The following is a 17,268-nucleotide window of genomic DNA, read 5'->3' as shown; positions in this document are numbered from 1 at the left end:
AACAAAACAAAAATAACTACTTTCTTCCACAAATTCATCTCTCCCCTGTCATTCTGCTAAGCTATTTACGTTTCAGAGCTTCCATGTTTACGTCCGAACAACGGCTCAGTATTGGGCGGAATTGTTGAATTTGTTGAAAAAAAATATTATTTTTGTTGTTTTTGCGCACAAAAAGTATTCTCGTCGCTTCATAATATTCTGGACCTTGAATGTGGTAATTTTGTTGCTTTCAATAGTGGATAAAAAAAAAAAAACCTCTTGGATTTCATCAAAATATCTTAATTTGTGTTCCAATGATGAACAAAGGTCTTACGGGTGTGGGACGACATGAGGGTTAGCAATTAATGACATAAATTTCATTGTTGGGTGAACTAACCCTTTAAGACATGCTTTTTTGGGGGCGGTAAATAATGGCGCAAATACTAGTAAATTGACTAGCTCAAACCTTAGTAAATCACTTTGCATTATTCATTTAAATACTCTCCTCCCATAAATTTTATGTCTTAAAGGGAAACTCCTACAAATGCATATGCAATAAGGTCAGCCACAAAAACAACTCTGTCCATGCCTTTTCAGCACTAATTTTTCACTGCGCGTCTTTATTAAATCTTGACAGTAGTTTTTTAATGCAAAAAGAGGGTTTGCACTGGCTGCAGTTCACTTAATGGCCACCGGTGTCACTAATAACAAGGGATTTCTGAATTCTACAAATAGCCCCTTTTCATGATTAATAATAACAAATAAGGTTGCTTTGAAAAATAAGTGTTACTATTGGTATTTGCCAAGGATGAAAATGGCCTTCAACCTCCACATCTTGGTCAAAAAGCTTTCTCAAAAGTGTTTCAGGAGGGCAGTATTTCTCCACAGTCTGCCAAAAACTCACACATTCTGGCATAAATCACCCCCTTTTCATGATCCAATCAGTTCCTGATGGATTATATTCAATTTGTCTCTGAAATATGTCACTTTATGGAAGTAAAATGGCTTGTGTTTCACTCAGCTTAAGAAACACAAAAATGTTGAATTGGCAGCCTCAGCTGGTCTCCTTATACTAAAAACACACAAGATGTCAGACCTGAGCTCTTCATCAGGATGACAGACATTGCCATTGTAAAAGACATAATTGTGACATCCATAGCCGGCGCAGAACTGCGGTGGTGAACTTTGAGTTATGCTTTTAATAAGAGATCTGCTGTTGGATGCCGTGAATTATTCGCAGGGAATAATGAGTTTTTGTGCTCATTTGTTTGACTTTTGTGGGAGCGTTTTAAAGCTGCACTACAGCGGCTCTTATGGATGCATTGCAACTGTGTATTTGAATATCAGACATTCATTTGAAGCAGGAAAACTGACTTGTACAATCAGCATTTGAATAAAGCCCATGCAAAATATCTTTAATGCGTGTCGCTGGAACAACGCTGCATTTCTGTGCCGTTGTTCTGTCAAGGTTTCCGTCATACCGTGCATTCTGTGAATTTAGTGAGTGCCATTGAGGCGTTCTGGCCTTAATTCAAGGCTGTCTGAAGAAGAGAGATGTTGTCTGCTTTTTTTTCAGAGCTAGACACATGTCAGTCAGGGGGTGATTACTGTCAGAATGGGCTTGTTAGACAAGAGAATGAAGGAAGAGAATGAAAAGAGAGTACTGTGGTACTATATAAAGTTTTTTTCAATGTTGTATATGAATAGAAGTGTTAAAGGTGCATTTTTTTATTTAAAACGTTCACTAGTAGAAATGAATAGTACTTTTGAAAGATGTTTAAAAGCATGTAGTCATTTCAATAGCCTAATAAAAGCTGTTTTATTTTAGATGGAGCAGGTTGGGTGGGCAGATATTGTTATGATCACATGACCGGCCAAATATTACGCACTTTATTATGGTCGCTGTTGTTTCTTTTTTGTGTGTGTGTGTGTGTGTGTTCTCAGAATAAATTAATCATGGCTGTCTGCAAAAAGGGCTTTTTTGGCAGTATTGCAAGATGCTGCAGCCACGTCGCTGTGTTGGCAAAAAAAAAGTCAAGCTACAGGTTTTTATTTTGCTATGCAGAAAATCAAAAAGCTCACAGGAAAAATTGACTACAACATAATAAATTATGGTAACACTTCAGTATAGGGAACAACTATTCACTATTAACTACAAATTTTGCCTCAATTATCTCCTAATTTACTGCTTATTAATAGTTAGTAAGGTAGTTTTTGTAGTATTTAAATTTAGGTATTGGGTAGTATTAAGGGACGTAGAATAAGGTCATGCAGAATAAGGCATTAATATGTGCTTTATAAGTACTAATAAACAACCAATATACTAGTAATATGCATGCTAATAAGCAACTAGTTAATAGTGAGATTTGAACCCTAAAATAAAGTGTTACTTAAATTGTTAATATTTTGTTGGTTCTCTTGTTTTTGTTTTTTTCTTGTATGACAGCCTGGCCAAAATGATTGTCTTTACAATTTGGCATGTTTCATTCACAAATATCACAAATAAAACAACTGATGCATAGTTTGCTAGGTTTTGCAAAATACATTTTTATGTTGATGTTCACAGAATTATTATGGGGCGGCACGGACCATTTTGTCAGACAACCCACTAGGTTTGACGTGTGGGATGGTGTGTCCCACCTCAGACCTGTGTGTTGGGGGGTGCAACTTGTATGCGTCTGAGGAAGGACCCATCAACATTGGGGGACTGCAGCAGTTTGCCACTGAGGTAAGACTTTTTCCCATTATATATACACAGATATATACGCATATGGGTCAATGACATGACGGGACATTTTTTTTGTCCAAAGGCCTTAATAGTAATAAAAAACAAAGATATGACATCCAGAGTATGTAAGGTAGTAAAACTAGATCTTTTTTATTGAATCCAAAAGGTTTTAATTATATTTTGCACATATAAAGTTATTTTAAAGGTTTTGAAGTGTCAAAATGTCATCTGGTTTAACCGTCCAAAGGCCAATACAGCCACTTCATTTGTGATTAAAATATCTTAAAATGTAATAAATGTATATATTTTTTATTCTGGCATGATTTTATAAAATCATATATCAACATAGTGCAAAATGGTATTAAAATTATGTGTAAAAGTCATTGCTTTGTTATGAGAAAGAATGTCCGGATGTCATTCGGAGTAACCAATATAAAGGGACCATTTTGGATCAAGTCATGCGGTCACTATCATGTGACAGGATGTGACATCATTCAGACACCTGCAAAGGACCACATGGTCATAAAGCAAAGTAACTAACTCTCTTTTAACTATTTGAAAAATTCATGTTTTCACTAGCTCACACGCATGTCCCGAAACATCAGGTCATTCGGTACAACTGCTATAAAACATGGAAAATGTAGAAATATTTTAAAAACTTGTACTAAATATAAAAGGTTTAATTGTCCTTTTGCTAGATATCAGCATGTTAGCATTGTTTGAAAATATCGTCATTCGGTATAACCGAAATTTTGGTTAAACCGAATTTTTTGGTGACAAATTTTGTCCATCTTGTAAAAAATGACAAAAGCAGTGTTAATTGATTATAAAAATCACATAATCTCATTGTTAACACTTAATAAAACTTTCTCCATTGAAATCTCCATTGAAATAATTGGGAGTCAGGCCATGTTGCATGTTAAATTCAAACATGAGCATCATAACTCAACAAGCACTAACTGCTGGGCCACAGCTTTGAAAAGGTATATTTGAGGTTCATAGGGAAAAAAACATTTCCTTTTCATTCTCTTATTCCCATATTAGGTTTTATTCAAACTGAATTTGTATTATCATTTTTTAGCAGCTCACCTGAGTGAGAAACCATGTATGCCGTAGGGCAGATGGATTAGATTGCATATGAAGGGAAATTTGCAAAAAAATGACTAACTCTGAGTGCTTAAGGGTTCGTATGTCTAAAATTGCTGCATAAGAACTATTCCCTTGTGGTTTAGTAGAGTTAACCTGTTAGAAAAGTGTGTATTCTTGTTTCTTTGGTTCCCATATGCTGTCATAAAGAGCTCATGTGGCGTGCCAGTGTTAATGAAGTCTCTCAGCTCTAGTCGGCAGCAGTATGAACTCATGATGCGTGACACCCTCCACTGCCACAGACGCAATTCGTCTCAGCGGTCCGGCCTTCTGCCACGACAAACATCAGGTTCACCATTGGTGAGCTGGCGCCAGGGAAAAGAGGAATAACACGTCAATCAAGATGAGCTTAAACCAAAGGAAGCTGCAGATATTTAATGTCTAAAACACAAGATGATGATTCATACTTCGTGTTCAGAGGAAGTGACTTAAAAGGAGTGAGGATGGCGAGGTGCCAGCAAACTAGTTTGCAGTAAACAGATCCGTGAGGAAATTTATAGGAAATCGCGTGGGGCAGGGTCAACGTAAGCATCATTGTAAACTTGAATACATAGAATTTGTTTGGTCACATACATGTTATTTGTTCCTCTGCACAATGAAACATCAGGTGTGTTATTCATTAATTCATTTATATGTTTATGTTTCGCTTGCAGGTGGTACGCAGCGCTGCGGTAACCGCTAATTAAGCAGAAATTAAAGTGCGTGGGTTTGATTTGCTCAACTTGACCCACAATTGTGTGTGTGGCTAAGTGGGAGTTTCCTGTATCTGGTAAAGGTCAATACAGTGTTCCAGCCTTGCTAAAATAGCAACAGCGAGGACACAAAACACCTGTTAAAATGCACCTTTTGGTCATATAGCTTTATAATAAGAACACAGAATATATTCAGTTATCGCACTATATTTTAATTTTTTTTATCAGTTACTTTTGAATATAGTGTAAGCCAATATTGTAAATTTAATTTGCCCTATTTTTATATTTAAATTACCTTTGCCATCATCTACTGCTGGCTTCATTAACACCATTAAATATAATCTTTAGCAAAAGTCGAGGTGAATATAATTTTTTTCGTACTATACATGTGCATTTAAAGGCACAATATGTAAGATTTTTGGATTCAAATATCCAAAAACCACTAGAACAGTGATATATATTTTGTTGACTTGTGTACTTACATTATCCCAAATGTTTCTAAGACTGTTTAAATCCAGAGAAATAAGCAATTTTAACCAGGACACGGACCGTGTCCGTGCGTCGCCTATTAATTACATCATACCCGCGTTACCCTCGATTTCCAGTTCCATGTATTTTATTAGACAGGTGAGCAACTGTTTGGATACATTCATCGACAGAAAACAAATCATTATTAAATAGCTCAGCACATTTAGTCTTATTGTTTAAATCTCGTTTTTTTTAATTTACTGTGAGTACCATGTTTTACCATGCCTAATATCGATCTAGCTTAATGCAGTGTGCAACAAGTGTCTCATAGCAGCCGCCGAGTGAACGCACAGAGTAGCATTATAACAACTTTCAACACACAAATGTATCTTATATGATAAAACAGCGCTGCGTTACCCCCCATACCCTTGACCGGAAAAAGCGGAAGCGGCGACTGTGGCATAATAAAAGCTCCACTGCTCTTGAGACTTGTGTTGCGCTTGACTCTCATTAGCAATTGCTCCAGCGGCCTCGTTCTGCTCCATACTACAGTAATGTTAATAAATCTTTAATGCATTAGCTCATCCATAAATATGATTTCTGTCCTGTCGGATTCTTTTCCACCGGCTGTAGACGTGAAGACAACACCTCCCGTGATTCCGCGAAATCAAGGCGTCATCAAGCTACGCTTTTGTTTTGAATGAGCGACCTCTAGTGGCGAAAAGTTACATATTGTGCCTTTAAATGCATAAATTAAGCATTTAAATTTTAGTGTTTTATTTTAACTTGGAACTTATTTAGACAAAATATTGTTACATTTTAATATTGTCCTTTTACTGGTTATTGACCATAACATTATAATAATCATTGGTTTACCGTTTTAATATTATTTTAAATTTTAATATAGACCAGACATTTGAATCATTGGCCTGTTTTCTAAACAGTGCTTTTTTTTCCTCTCAGTTGTGTAAACATGTTCAAATGAATGCAAACCCGTTTAGTGTGAATACTGGTTGAAGGTTGCTTCATTATTTAGATACAAAAAACGCATAAATGTTCCTGCTTTTATATACCCTTTGTGCCTCTTTAAAGCTTCGGGGTTTCTTCGGAATGTATATAAGCAAGCACACACTACAAATGCAATTTAAAAACATGCCCGCTGACATGAATAAGTTTAGCTGGCTGCATTTCAGTGTTGCCGGAGGGTTTGTTTTTCTTTACCTTAAGCAATTTGTTTGCAATTCTAACAGGTTTTCAGGCGGCATGTTTCTTAACTGACTACTAGGAGGGGGAAACGGTAAGCACGACAGTTCATTTCCACCCACCTTTGTAACCCGATCCCACCTGTTCCACACAATCACCACAGGCTAAAAAAAAGTAAGCGCTTTGGCATGTTAAGTTTCATTACTTCATGAAGGATAAGAAGAGCAATTACAAAAGCAGCCTCTCTCTCTTGTGCCACCCACCTCTGCTGTGACTTATTAGACATCTCTGTCTAGGTGGCAGCTCCTCTCTCCTTAAATGTGAGAGGTCAGTCTGGTTATCGAGCCGATAATTAGATAACCTGAGAAAAAGGGGCTATCACAGCCCACCGTCATTCAGCTGCTGCTCCTGCAGTCGGCCTACAATCACAGATAACTTGGTGTCTCTTTTCAATTACAAGGGAAACGCAGTGTTGGCGTCCAAAGGTGGCGGAGCACATTAGCATCTTTAGAGGACTGACTCCCACTTACAGTAACAATTTGAGTATCTGTTTGCCACTAGGTTTGATTAAGAAGTGATTTATAGGTAATTTATACAACAATTATATGAACTGGTAATATTTTATTGACATTAATATTGAGTAACTTGCATATCAGAGAAAATCTGCTGAGTTAAAGGGTTAGTTCACCCAAAAATTAAAATTCTGTCATTAATTACTCACCCTCATGTTGTTCCAAACCTGTAAGACCTTTGTTCATCTTCGGAACACAAATTAAGATATTTTTGATAAAATCCGATGGCTCAGTGAGGCCTCCATTGACAGCAAGATGTTCAAATGCCCAGAAATGTACTAAAGATATATTTAAAACAGTTCATGTGACTACAGTGGTTCAACCTTAATGTTATGAAGTGACGAGAATACTTTTTGTGCGCCAAAAAAACAAAATAATGACTTTATTTAACAATATCTAGTGATGGACGATTTTAAAACACTGCTTCATGAAGCTTCAAAGCTTTACGAATCTTTTGTTTCAAAACAGTGGTTCGGAGCGTGATAGTCACGTGATTTCAGTAAATGAGGCTTCGTTACGTCATAAGTGTTTCTAAATTTCAGTGGTTCACCACTGTTTTGAAACAAACCACTGATTTGAAACAAAAGATTCGTAAAGCTTCAAAGCTTCATGAAGCAGTGTTTTGAAATCGTCCATCACTAGATATTGTTGAAGTCTTTATTTTATTTTTTGCCGCACAAAAAGTATTCTCGTCACTTCATAACATTAAGGTTGAACCACTGTAGTCACATGAACTGTTTTAAATATGTCTTTAGTAGCTTTCTGGGCATCTGAAAGTATTAATTATCTTGCTGTCAATGGAGGCCTCACTGAGCCATTGGATTTTATCAAAAATATCTTAATTTGTGTTCCGAAGATGAACGAAGGTCTTACGGGTGTGGAACGACATGAGGGTGAGTAATTAATGAATTTTTGGGTGAACTAACCCTTTAAAGTCAATCTGTAAAAACACTAATAGTTTAATAACACTGTTAAATGTAGTCTTTGGCAAATCCCAAAATGTACCCCAGGTACCTTTACCTCCATGAGTTCTGCTCTGCTGCCACATGACTTTTCAGATGTAGTCTGAAGTCTATCATTCAAATGAAGCCATACTAATCTGTCAAGAGACAAGATTTTGCTTTGAATTGCTGCATTGTTTGTTTCATTGAAACTGCAATAATATAAGTCTCTAAACTGCTCTCAGGGATTATTAAAAATGCATTGTCATGTAGCAATTTGGGCTTCACAGTCCATGAAACTCATGAATAACTATATTAATATCACCTATAGTGTTGCCTGTTCAGGCATAATATTGTACTAACAACATACAGGCTTTTACATATGGATCTGGCTAATCTTATTAGAAAGACAAAGCATCAGCTCTCCAATTTTACTACTTGTAATGGATATACCGCCACAGGCTCCTCATTAATGCCTGTTTGGATAACTTGCTCTGTTTTTTATGTATCTGCTAACTATCTTTATGTTGATGTCTTCATGTCTGTTGATGCGTTCAGGACGCTGGTGGAATGAATGAGTTTCAGTAATTCCTTTTTCTTTGTCTTCTCATTTGGTTCCTGTTCTAAGGAGCTGAATGAGTTCTTTGTGTTGCTTTTGTCTTGGCGCCTCTGAGTGGGCTCTCTGCTCTGGATTTTAATAGTGAAGTGATGAATTAAATTGCAGCGTGGTTTATGTATTCATGTGTGTTTTTTGTTTTTTTTTCGCCTCAGGCAAATTAAGAGCATGTCGGACTTTGCTTTGGTGTTTGTGTAGGAGCATGACTCCCAAAGCCTGTGGAGTTTCAAAGACAGTTTCTCAATAGAGACAATATCACTTTTTGCCTCTTAATGTGAAAGTGGCGTTTGTCCCAGCAAAGCTGGTTACCAGCATGCTGCCTGAGGTCCTGAAAATCTGGTATTCCCACCAGCCTTTGTAACTGTATTGACCAGCAAAACTTGTTCAGTAAGTTTAGATAGATAGCATACTATGGATTTACATAGTCGGAAAATGAAGTAAGGCCTATATCTGCGCCTTAAGACAACTTTTATTTTCTTTCAAACACAGCACAGAGAAACAACTTTCTAATAAAACGACCAAACTGCCTGTCAAGTGATAGACGAAACTGACAATGATGTTATATTTTTTAACCTGAAATGAAAGACAATGTGGATAAACATTCACAGCCAAGATGTACAGAACACCACACAAAGATATAGAAGAAAATGAATAAAAACATTTTGGATCAATAAACCTTAAAAATATATATAAATAACTGCAGAAAGGCCACACTGCAGATAGATATGCATTTCACATGTCGGCAAATCAAATTAAATCGGCTAAATTGCCTGTGCGATCAAGCTTTAACTCTACAGCGCAACATCGATGCACCAAAAAACAATAAAAAATTTATTTACAGAATTGAATTAGAACAGAATATACCGTTCTAATAAATAAAAATAATTAAAAAAAAATGAAAGTCATAATCAAGTCACAACTGCAAAATGCCTGAAGTGCAGGGGAACATCAAAACACAAGCCCACAAATAGTTAATTAGATAACCCAGAGTGATCAATAAATAAATTAAAATTAAAGAAATTATTAAAATAACCAAAGTATAGCCAGAATTGTCAACTTTGTCTCAGAGATTATAAAGGCTAAACTGGAGTGGCAGCCTTTTTAGCTAAACATTCACAGCATCTGTATGAAATGTTTTGAAATCACTTGTACCCTACCTGATTGAGAGAAAAAAAAAAATCCAGTCTTTCACACGATCTGCCTGTGTCCGCTTGAGTCTTTTCAAAAATTCTGTCATTTATTACTCACCCTCATGACGTTCCACACCCGTAAGACCTTTGTTAATCTTCGGAACACAAATTAAGATATTTTTGTTGAAATCCGATGGCTCAGTGAGGCCTCCATAGCCAGCAATGACATTTCCTCTCTCAAGATCCATTAATGTACTAAAAACAAAAATCGGCCATCACTATGTAAGTCATTATTTTGTTTTTTTTGGTGCACCAAAAATATTTTCATCGCTTTATAATATTAATATTGAACCACTGTACTCACATGAACTGATTTAAATATGTTTTTAGTACATTAATGGATCTTGAGAGAGGAAATGTCATTGCTGGCTATGGAGGCCTCACTGAGCCATCGGATTTCAACAAAAATATCTTAATTTGTGTTCCGAAGATGAACGAAGGTCTTACGGGTGTGGAACGGCATGATGATGAGTAATAAATTACATTATTTTCATTTTTGGGTGAACTAACCCTTTAACGTTGGCCGGCAGAAGCGCGCCGCAGTGTTTGTCATTGTTGAGTGGTAGGACATGAGCTGTTGGCACAACTTTCATATACGTTTTTTGGATCATCTTTTACCATTTCAAAGTGTCATCCAGTTCTACACTTTAGATTTTCTTATCCCAGACATTGTTAAAGATTTAATCCCTGCCGCCAAGATGCCCTCTGCTGGTCACGGATCATGGAAGTGAAACTTAAATCTGTCACGGGGTGGTTGGATTTATTCACGCACATTAAAAATATTTATTAAAAGTTTCTTTCTTTTCACATTTTTATTTCACATTTTTTTCACATTTCTTTCTATTATTTTTCTTTTCACATTTTTATTCATAGCATTATCATAATAGGCTGTATATTAACCTATTGGGAGAGAACCGGTACGTCTATGTAAAATCAGATATTGAGCACCCCCATATCTCGTTTCATAACACCTCTGTGAAGATTCGACTGTGAGATTGGTAGTCGAATTAGGCTCCTCCTATCGAAGCATCGGATCATCAACTATTCAGGGTTACCCCTACATAGCATAGATTAGCATAGATAGATGGATGGATGGATGGATGCCTACTGCCTAAGCAATTCCAAGATTATCTTGGTCAACCATTTTCACCAGAAAGTTGACCAGCTTCATCAATTAGGCTTTTTATTTTACACCAACTGCGCTGGCACCAAATCTGAACTAACCAGGATGAACCCGTCTGAAAGATCATGGAAATTCATGCTGGTTCTTTACAGCAAGTTTGTCATCTTGTATTTGTTGCAAGTATTCTGAAGGTTGTGACAGTCAATCAGAATCATACAATTGGCTCCAATTTCCCAAAGAAGGTACAATTACGACCATACATTGCCTTTCTTCTGGTGTGTTTGCAGGTGTTCAAAGAAATGGGTGTTCCTCAGATAAGGAATCCCAATCTTCTGCCTCAGATCAGGAGCTATCACTCTAAAATAGCTCTGATTGGCTGCGGCCCCTCCAGCATCAGCTGCGCCTCTTTCCTGGCCCGCTTGGGGTACGACGACATCACCATTTTCGAGAAGCAGAGGTTCATTGGAGGACTGAGGTCTGTAATTACTCTGACCCGTGGTTCATACTCAGAATTCTCATCCTGTATCTAAGATGGTCCACTAAAGGGCATTGTTGATCCGGCCAGCCACAATCAATATGGGGCACATTGTAGAAGGTCAGAATAATTAATGAATGGTCTCTGTAATTGGGAATATTCATCTCTCAAATGCCGAGTTGGGATGAGGTTATCAATTACGTGCTGTTGTATCTCCACCGCTGTTTAGATTAACCAGCATGTCGATTGCATACAGGGGGCCTTGAATATCCAATGCAACTCAAATCCCAGCAGTCTCTGGGAGTAGAAACAAGGCTCTGGGGTTTGTGTTGGCATTTAGACCAGCACAATTGAAGACTAAATAACCTATAACATAAGAAAGAATTCCAGATATGGAACGATCCTTAGCATTGGGTGGAATTTTTCCCTTTTCTTCCTCCAACTTTTCATCTCTCTAGGGACTCCTTCTTATCTTCCTTCCTTTTTTTCTTGTTTCATTTTCCCTCTCTTGATTTTCAGCTCTTCCGAGATCCCGCAATTCCGCTTGCCATACGATGTGGTTCAGTTCGAGGTGGATTTGATGAGAGACCTGGGAGTGAAGGTAATGAAAACCATCACACCTCCCTATCCTACCCCTCCTCCGTGCTCCTGTGCACTCCCACCTGCCCCTTTTGAAGCCGGGAAGGGCGAGAGGTCTCAGGGAGGATCAGCGGTCCAAATGTCAGCTGCATTAATAAAGAACAATTAAAAGTTGCATTAGGGGTGGCAGACAGCGGCAGCCGAGCACCTCGGGGCTACGCGCGTTTGTCTGTTTGTTTCCTGAATGCTTCAGCTACGGGAAAGGGCAATCAATAGTCGTCATCCGGCACACCTGCTCAGGATTCATTTTACACAGGAAATGCTTTTTTTCGCAGTTCGTGAAGAGCTGAGGATGATGGGGAGGGGGGTGAGATGACAGATTTGCATGTTCCCTCAGTACCTATAAACAGACTCAGGGAGAGCGGGAGTGAATGTAATGCTTTGGAGGAGAACAGACTCTTTTCCGACCGTCTTTTCCGCTGACACAAGAAAGATTCAGAGACACCCTCCTGTGAAACAGACACGGTTCTACAGGCCTTCAACTGAGCTTCTTTGTTTTTTTTTTCTTTTCATCTTTCCTTCCTTCTTTCCTAGTTTTTCCTAGTTACTAGGACCAGGGTTGCCAGGTTTTCACAACAAAACACGCCCAATTGCTACCCAAAACTTGCCCAAAAGTTTGCATTTCAGGGGGGGACCCCCGGTAAAAATCACGTTTTCGGCAGGTAAAATCCGCATTTTGGCGCATTCCAGGGGCTAAATTGGCGCATTCCAGGGGCTAAATATCATGTCATTATATCGCGGCATGCGGCAACCCGCGGGAACAGTGTTAAAGTAGCCAAAACCACGGGAAAACAGCGGACTTGGCAACACTGTCTAGGACACCAAGCTGAAACCTCAAACAGACATGCTTCCTTCCTTACTTCCATCCATCCATCCTTCCTTCTTTCTTTCTTTCTATTCTTCCTTCCTTACATATGTCCATCCATCCATCCATCCATCCATCCATCCTTCCTTTTTTGTTTTGTTTTCTTCTTTTTATTTTTCTTTCCTTTTCTTCTCATCTATTTCCTTTCCTTTCCTTTCCTTTCCTTTCCTTTCCTTTCCTTTCCTTTTCCTGAATCTGAATTTTCTGCAGACACAAGAAGGATTCAGTGATGCCTTCCTGAGACCTCCAACTGGCATGCATCCTTCATTCCATCCTCTCTTCTGTCCATCATTCCTTCCTTTCCTTTCTCTGTTTCTTTTTTCTTTCTTTTTTTTTTTTTTACTTTACATTTCTTCTGCTTCCATTCCTGTCCTTTACTTTCCTTATTTTCTTTCAGATTGGCTTTTCCTATTTTCCTATGTATTTTTCCGTGGGCATAAAAATTCAGAGACGCCCTCTCGAGACCTCTAACAGACGTGATTTTACAGCCCTTCAAATGAGCTTCCTTCATTATTTCTTTCTTGTTTATTTTCTTGCTTCTTTCTTTCTTGTTTTTTTTTTTTTTTTTTTTTTTTTTCAGCAGATAGAGACTTTTCCAACTGTCTTTTCCGCTGCCACAAGATGAATTCAGAGATTCAGAGATGCCCTCCTGCAATCTCAAACAGACCCTGTTTTACATGCCTTCAGATGAGCTTTTGGTCTTTTATGGAGCATTTCTGTGTTCTTACTTCTATTGATATGGCTTGTTTGAACTCTATTTCAGATTGTCTGTGACCGAGGACTCGGCCAAGATGGAATGACTCTGCTCTCTCTAAAGGAGGAAGGATACAAAGCTGTGTTCATTGGAATCGGTCAGTTTATATGCATCTTCACACATTGTTTTTTTTTTTTTTGTCTGTTATGTGGACAGACAAGCATGTACACAGAAAAGATGGAGAAAGTCTGTTTTTCTCAGAATCACTGGCAGCACCCTGACTCCCTGTCCTTGTTAATGGCTGTGGATGATCCACTTGACAATTTCTCCCCCTCTACCAGTAACCCCATTCACATCTCATTTTCCGCCCCACTCCTTGAGCTGCCGCTGTTTCTTGCTGTGCTAACCTAACAGTGCATGGTTAGGCTGCCCACTGCTTCTCAATGGAGGACACCCTGGTTTCTCATCAGATCCCTCTGCCCTGTTCTTTTCCAGCTGAGCCATTCACTGCCATTACATGTTGACCCTCAATGCTCCACAGCATCTTGTAGTATCAGCTGAGTCTCAGGTTTGAATCCTGCCCAAACAACAGGAGCAAAATCTCTTCTCTTCTCTTCTCTTCTCTTCTCTTCTCTTCTCTTCTCTTCTCTTCTCTTCTCTTCTCTTTTTTCTTTTTTGTTTATTTGTTCATTCATTTATTTATTATTACTATGTTCCTCCCTTTTCTTCCATTTTAATACTTCCTTCCTTCCTTCCTTTCTTTCCTTTATCTCCTCCTTTCCTTTTCTTTATTTCTTTCCCTCCCTTTCCTTCTTTCTTTTGTTTATTAGCTTCCTTCCTTCCATTTTTCCTTTTGCTTTATTTCTTTCCCTCCCTTTTCCTTCTTTCTTTTGTTTATTAGTTTCTTTTCTCATCCTTATTTTTTACATCCATATTTTTACATCCTGTATTTATCTTCCTTCCTTCCTTCCTTCCTTCCTTCCTTTCTTCTTCCCTTTTCTTTATTTCTTTCCCTCCCTTTCCTTCTTTCTTTTATTAGTTTCCTTCCTTCCTTCCTTCCTTCCTTCCTTCCTTCCTTCCTTCCTTCCTTCCTTCCTTCCTTCCTTCCCTTTGCTTTTTCTTTCCCTCCCTTTCCTTCTTTCTTTTGTTTATTAGTTTCTTTTCTCATCCTTATTTTCCTTCCTTCCTTCCTTCCTTCCTTCCTTCCTTCCTTCCTTCCTTCCTCTCCTCCTTTCCTTTGCTTTATTTCTTTGCCTCCCTTTTCCTTCTTTCTTTTGTTTATTAGTTTCTTTTTCTCATCCTTAATTTTACATCCTGTATTCATTTTCTTTCTTTCCTTCTTTCCTTATTTTGTTCATTTATTTGTTCCTTTTTTGCTTCCTTCCCTTTTTCCATTTTATGTGTTTGTTTGTTTGTTTCTTCCTTTCCTTTCTTCTTTCTGGTTCTTACTCTCTATCTTTCTCTCTCTCTCTCACTGTGTTTACTGACTGTTATCAATATCAGAGGATTATATAAGATGTGACCTTTTGCCATTAGAATCAAATAATGATTATCATATTGGCACTGGCAGTGAAGGAGCTTTGCTTTTTATTTTCAAACTGCGTGGCCGTGTGCAGTCTCATCGTTATTATTTTTTCTTTCCTTTTTTTTTTTTTTTTTTTTTTTTCCAAAGCCAAGGAACAAATACATTTATTCTTGAAGATGATATCTTCTAGCTATATACAATACCTTGTTGCTCACTAAAATTAATCAAAGAGGCTCTTCTTTACATTGTAAAGCATTTCTAATTATGACTCCTAACCTAAAAAAAACTTATATCTGCTGAACTACAATAATCTTATTACTTGAATAATGTAACTTTATATAGAAAGAAATTAAACCGTGATTACGCGGCCCCTACATTGATCTTAGGAATTCAAACATTGCCTAAAGCTGTCCATGCGACTGTCTTATTGTACCGACACAATAAGAAAAAGAATTAGTATAATTCATTGTTTCGAAACGCTGAGTCTCTTAATACTGGCATCCTAATTATGAGTCTTTTACGTGGAGCATTTTTGGATTTTTCTACAAAGGGATGTAAAGAAATTTTGACTGTGGGAGAAAATGAAAGCACTGAGTGTTTGCAATTAATTTCTGTAATTTCACACGAGTCCTTTACGGTCTTTTTAAATGTCATCCACTCACATGATTGACATGCTAATTTCTCCCTGGCAATATGCAAAAATATGCAAAGTGGAAGCCAGGTTGAGGAAGTCAGATAAGAGCATTGTTTCTAGGCTATAGGCTTAGGAGTCAGTGGCTCGGGTTCAATGGCTTTAAAGAGTGAATTAACACCTTAACTGCCATGGAGTGATGAGGTCTGCGATCTCTGTCTCTTATTTTCTGGATGTCCCTTTTGATTTCATTGTCACTTTTATGACAACAAGAATGAAACATTATATAGTACATAACACAATCCATTAATGATATAATGTACCCGTAATGCCCTAAAAGCTGTGGAATATTAGTACCAACAACAAAATATTAGTCAAAGTTGGTATATGTGTTATTAAAAGGCATAGCGATCAATAAATGGAACGACATGATTAAAAGATGTACGCTCAGCACTGAGATGAGATGCTTGAAGTTTTTAAAAGCTCCGCAATCAATAGTTGCTACGAGTTGGCGGCAGTGATCGTTGGACGCTAGTCAATATGAGGTTATAATATTACACTGTACAAATAACCCATCATTTCTGCATGCTTCTAAAATACCACCCAAGATGTCAAGAATCTTATTCTTTTTAAATATGTTACACATTGAATATGTGCTTTATATACATACAAAATTTTAGTGGTGCTTGCTACTATTGCTCATACTTAGAGGTTTAGGTTTTTTTTTTTTACGGACATAATTAATACCTCAGATTGTTATGTTTATAAGTGATTGAATTTATTATTTTTTTGTCGGTGGATGATTAAACAATGAAATAATCCTACAGAATTACATTGAAGAAGGTACCTGAGCCAGAATATCATAGAAACCCTAGCATTGTGGCAGCATTTTTTTTTTTCTTCATTAAATGTAAAAATCTATTTTTTTCTTAATCTTTATGCAATTCATAAGGGTCAGAGAGGTCAGGGACTGTCGAGAAAGTGCCTCCTGCCAGTGTCGCCCCCTCTTCTCAACAGATGCCCATAGATAAGGCCTGATTAACGAGAAGGGTTCTGCTCTCTGGGTGATGTATTATTTTTGATTTTGCATGGTGAAAACGGCCTCGGCTGCGAGAATACCGTATGGAAGCTCAGGGCAGAGATTGTTGCTGAAGAGAATGTGATGCAGCAGGAGACAAATGGAGACGCATTACTTACAAAGAGCGCTGTCACAAACCCTGGCTCTTTTGTTAAAACCCACTTTGTCACGCCGTACCGCAAAGTTTTCCGTTCTTCCTGAACTTCCTTTTGTATTTTGGTAGTGATCAGGAGATTGTGGTGGTGAATATGCGTCTTGGGGAATGTTACTTTTAAAAATGTAACATAACACATTATTTATAACAAATTAACACTGATCATAAACAGTACAGTTTATCAGCGAAATATACAGATATTGGTTCAAATCAACTATGCCACTGGTCATTTTTTTTGTTTTCATAATTTTTGGCTCACCAAACTCCTGTTTTAATTAGGACAGCATTTTCAAACCTCAGAAAACACATAAAAGCAGCTTTTTATAATTATTGACTGACATTCATACTAACGAGACTGAAGTACCTGCTCAGAGATATGAGGCACATGTCTGCGTTTTTGGAAGTCTATGTGCAATTTTGAAAGTCAGTTTTTTTTATGTTGTTCATTAGCCATGACACCCTGACAGATTTAGTTTGTGGAAATGCCGGAATATCATCAGGATATCATTACAGCCATTTAGCGGCTTTCAACATTATGTGTTCGGCATC

General features: G+C 37.6%; 1 protein-coding gene across 8 annotated transcripts in view; it reads left to right on the top strand.

Moving 5' to 3' along the window:
- Positions 1-17,268, top strand: part of dpyda.1 (dihydropyrimidine dehydrogenase a, tandem duplicate 1) — a 242,322-nt gene that overhangs the window by 89,428 nt on the left and 135,626 nt on the right. For 6 of the 8 annotated variants that reach the window (XR_007927805.1, XM_051881563.1, XM_051881564.1 and 3 more), the window contains 4 exons: positions 2,546-2,707; positions 10,946-11,133; positions 11,653-11,734; positions 13,401-13,488. Coding sequence is in view for 6 of the 8 variants with exons in the window: in XM_051881563.1 (XP_051737523.1) it covers positions 2,546-2,707; positions 10,946-11,133; positions 11,653-11,734; positions 13,401-13,488 (520 nt within the window). In the remaining 2 variants the exon portion in view is untranslated. The remainder of the gene's footprint in view (positions 1-2,545; positions 2,708-10,945; positions 11,134-11,652; positions 11,735-13,400; positions 13,489-17,268) is intronic. The other 2 variants (XR_007927806.1, XM_051881565.1) reach the window with 2 other exon arrangements.

The sequence above is a fragment of the Ctenopharyngodon idella genome, chromosome 23 (genome assembly GCF_019924925.1).
Source record: "Ctenopharyngodon idella isolate HZGC_01 chromosome 23, HZGC01, whole genome shotgun sequence".
Classification (NCBI taxonomy): domain Eukaryota; kingdom Metazoa; phylum Chordata; class Actinopteri; order Cypriniformes; family Xenocyprididae; genus Ctenopharyngodon; species Ctenopharyngodon idella.
The sequence above is the reverse complement of the archived record's forward strand: the minus strand, read 5'-3'. Positions and strand labels throughout refer to the sequence as shown.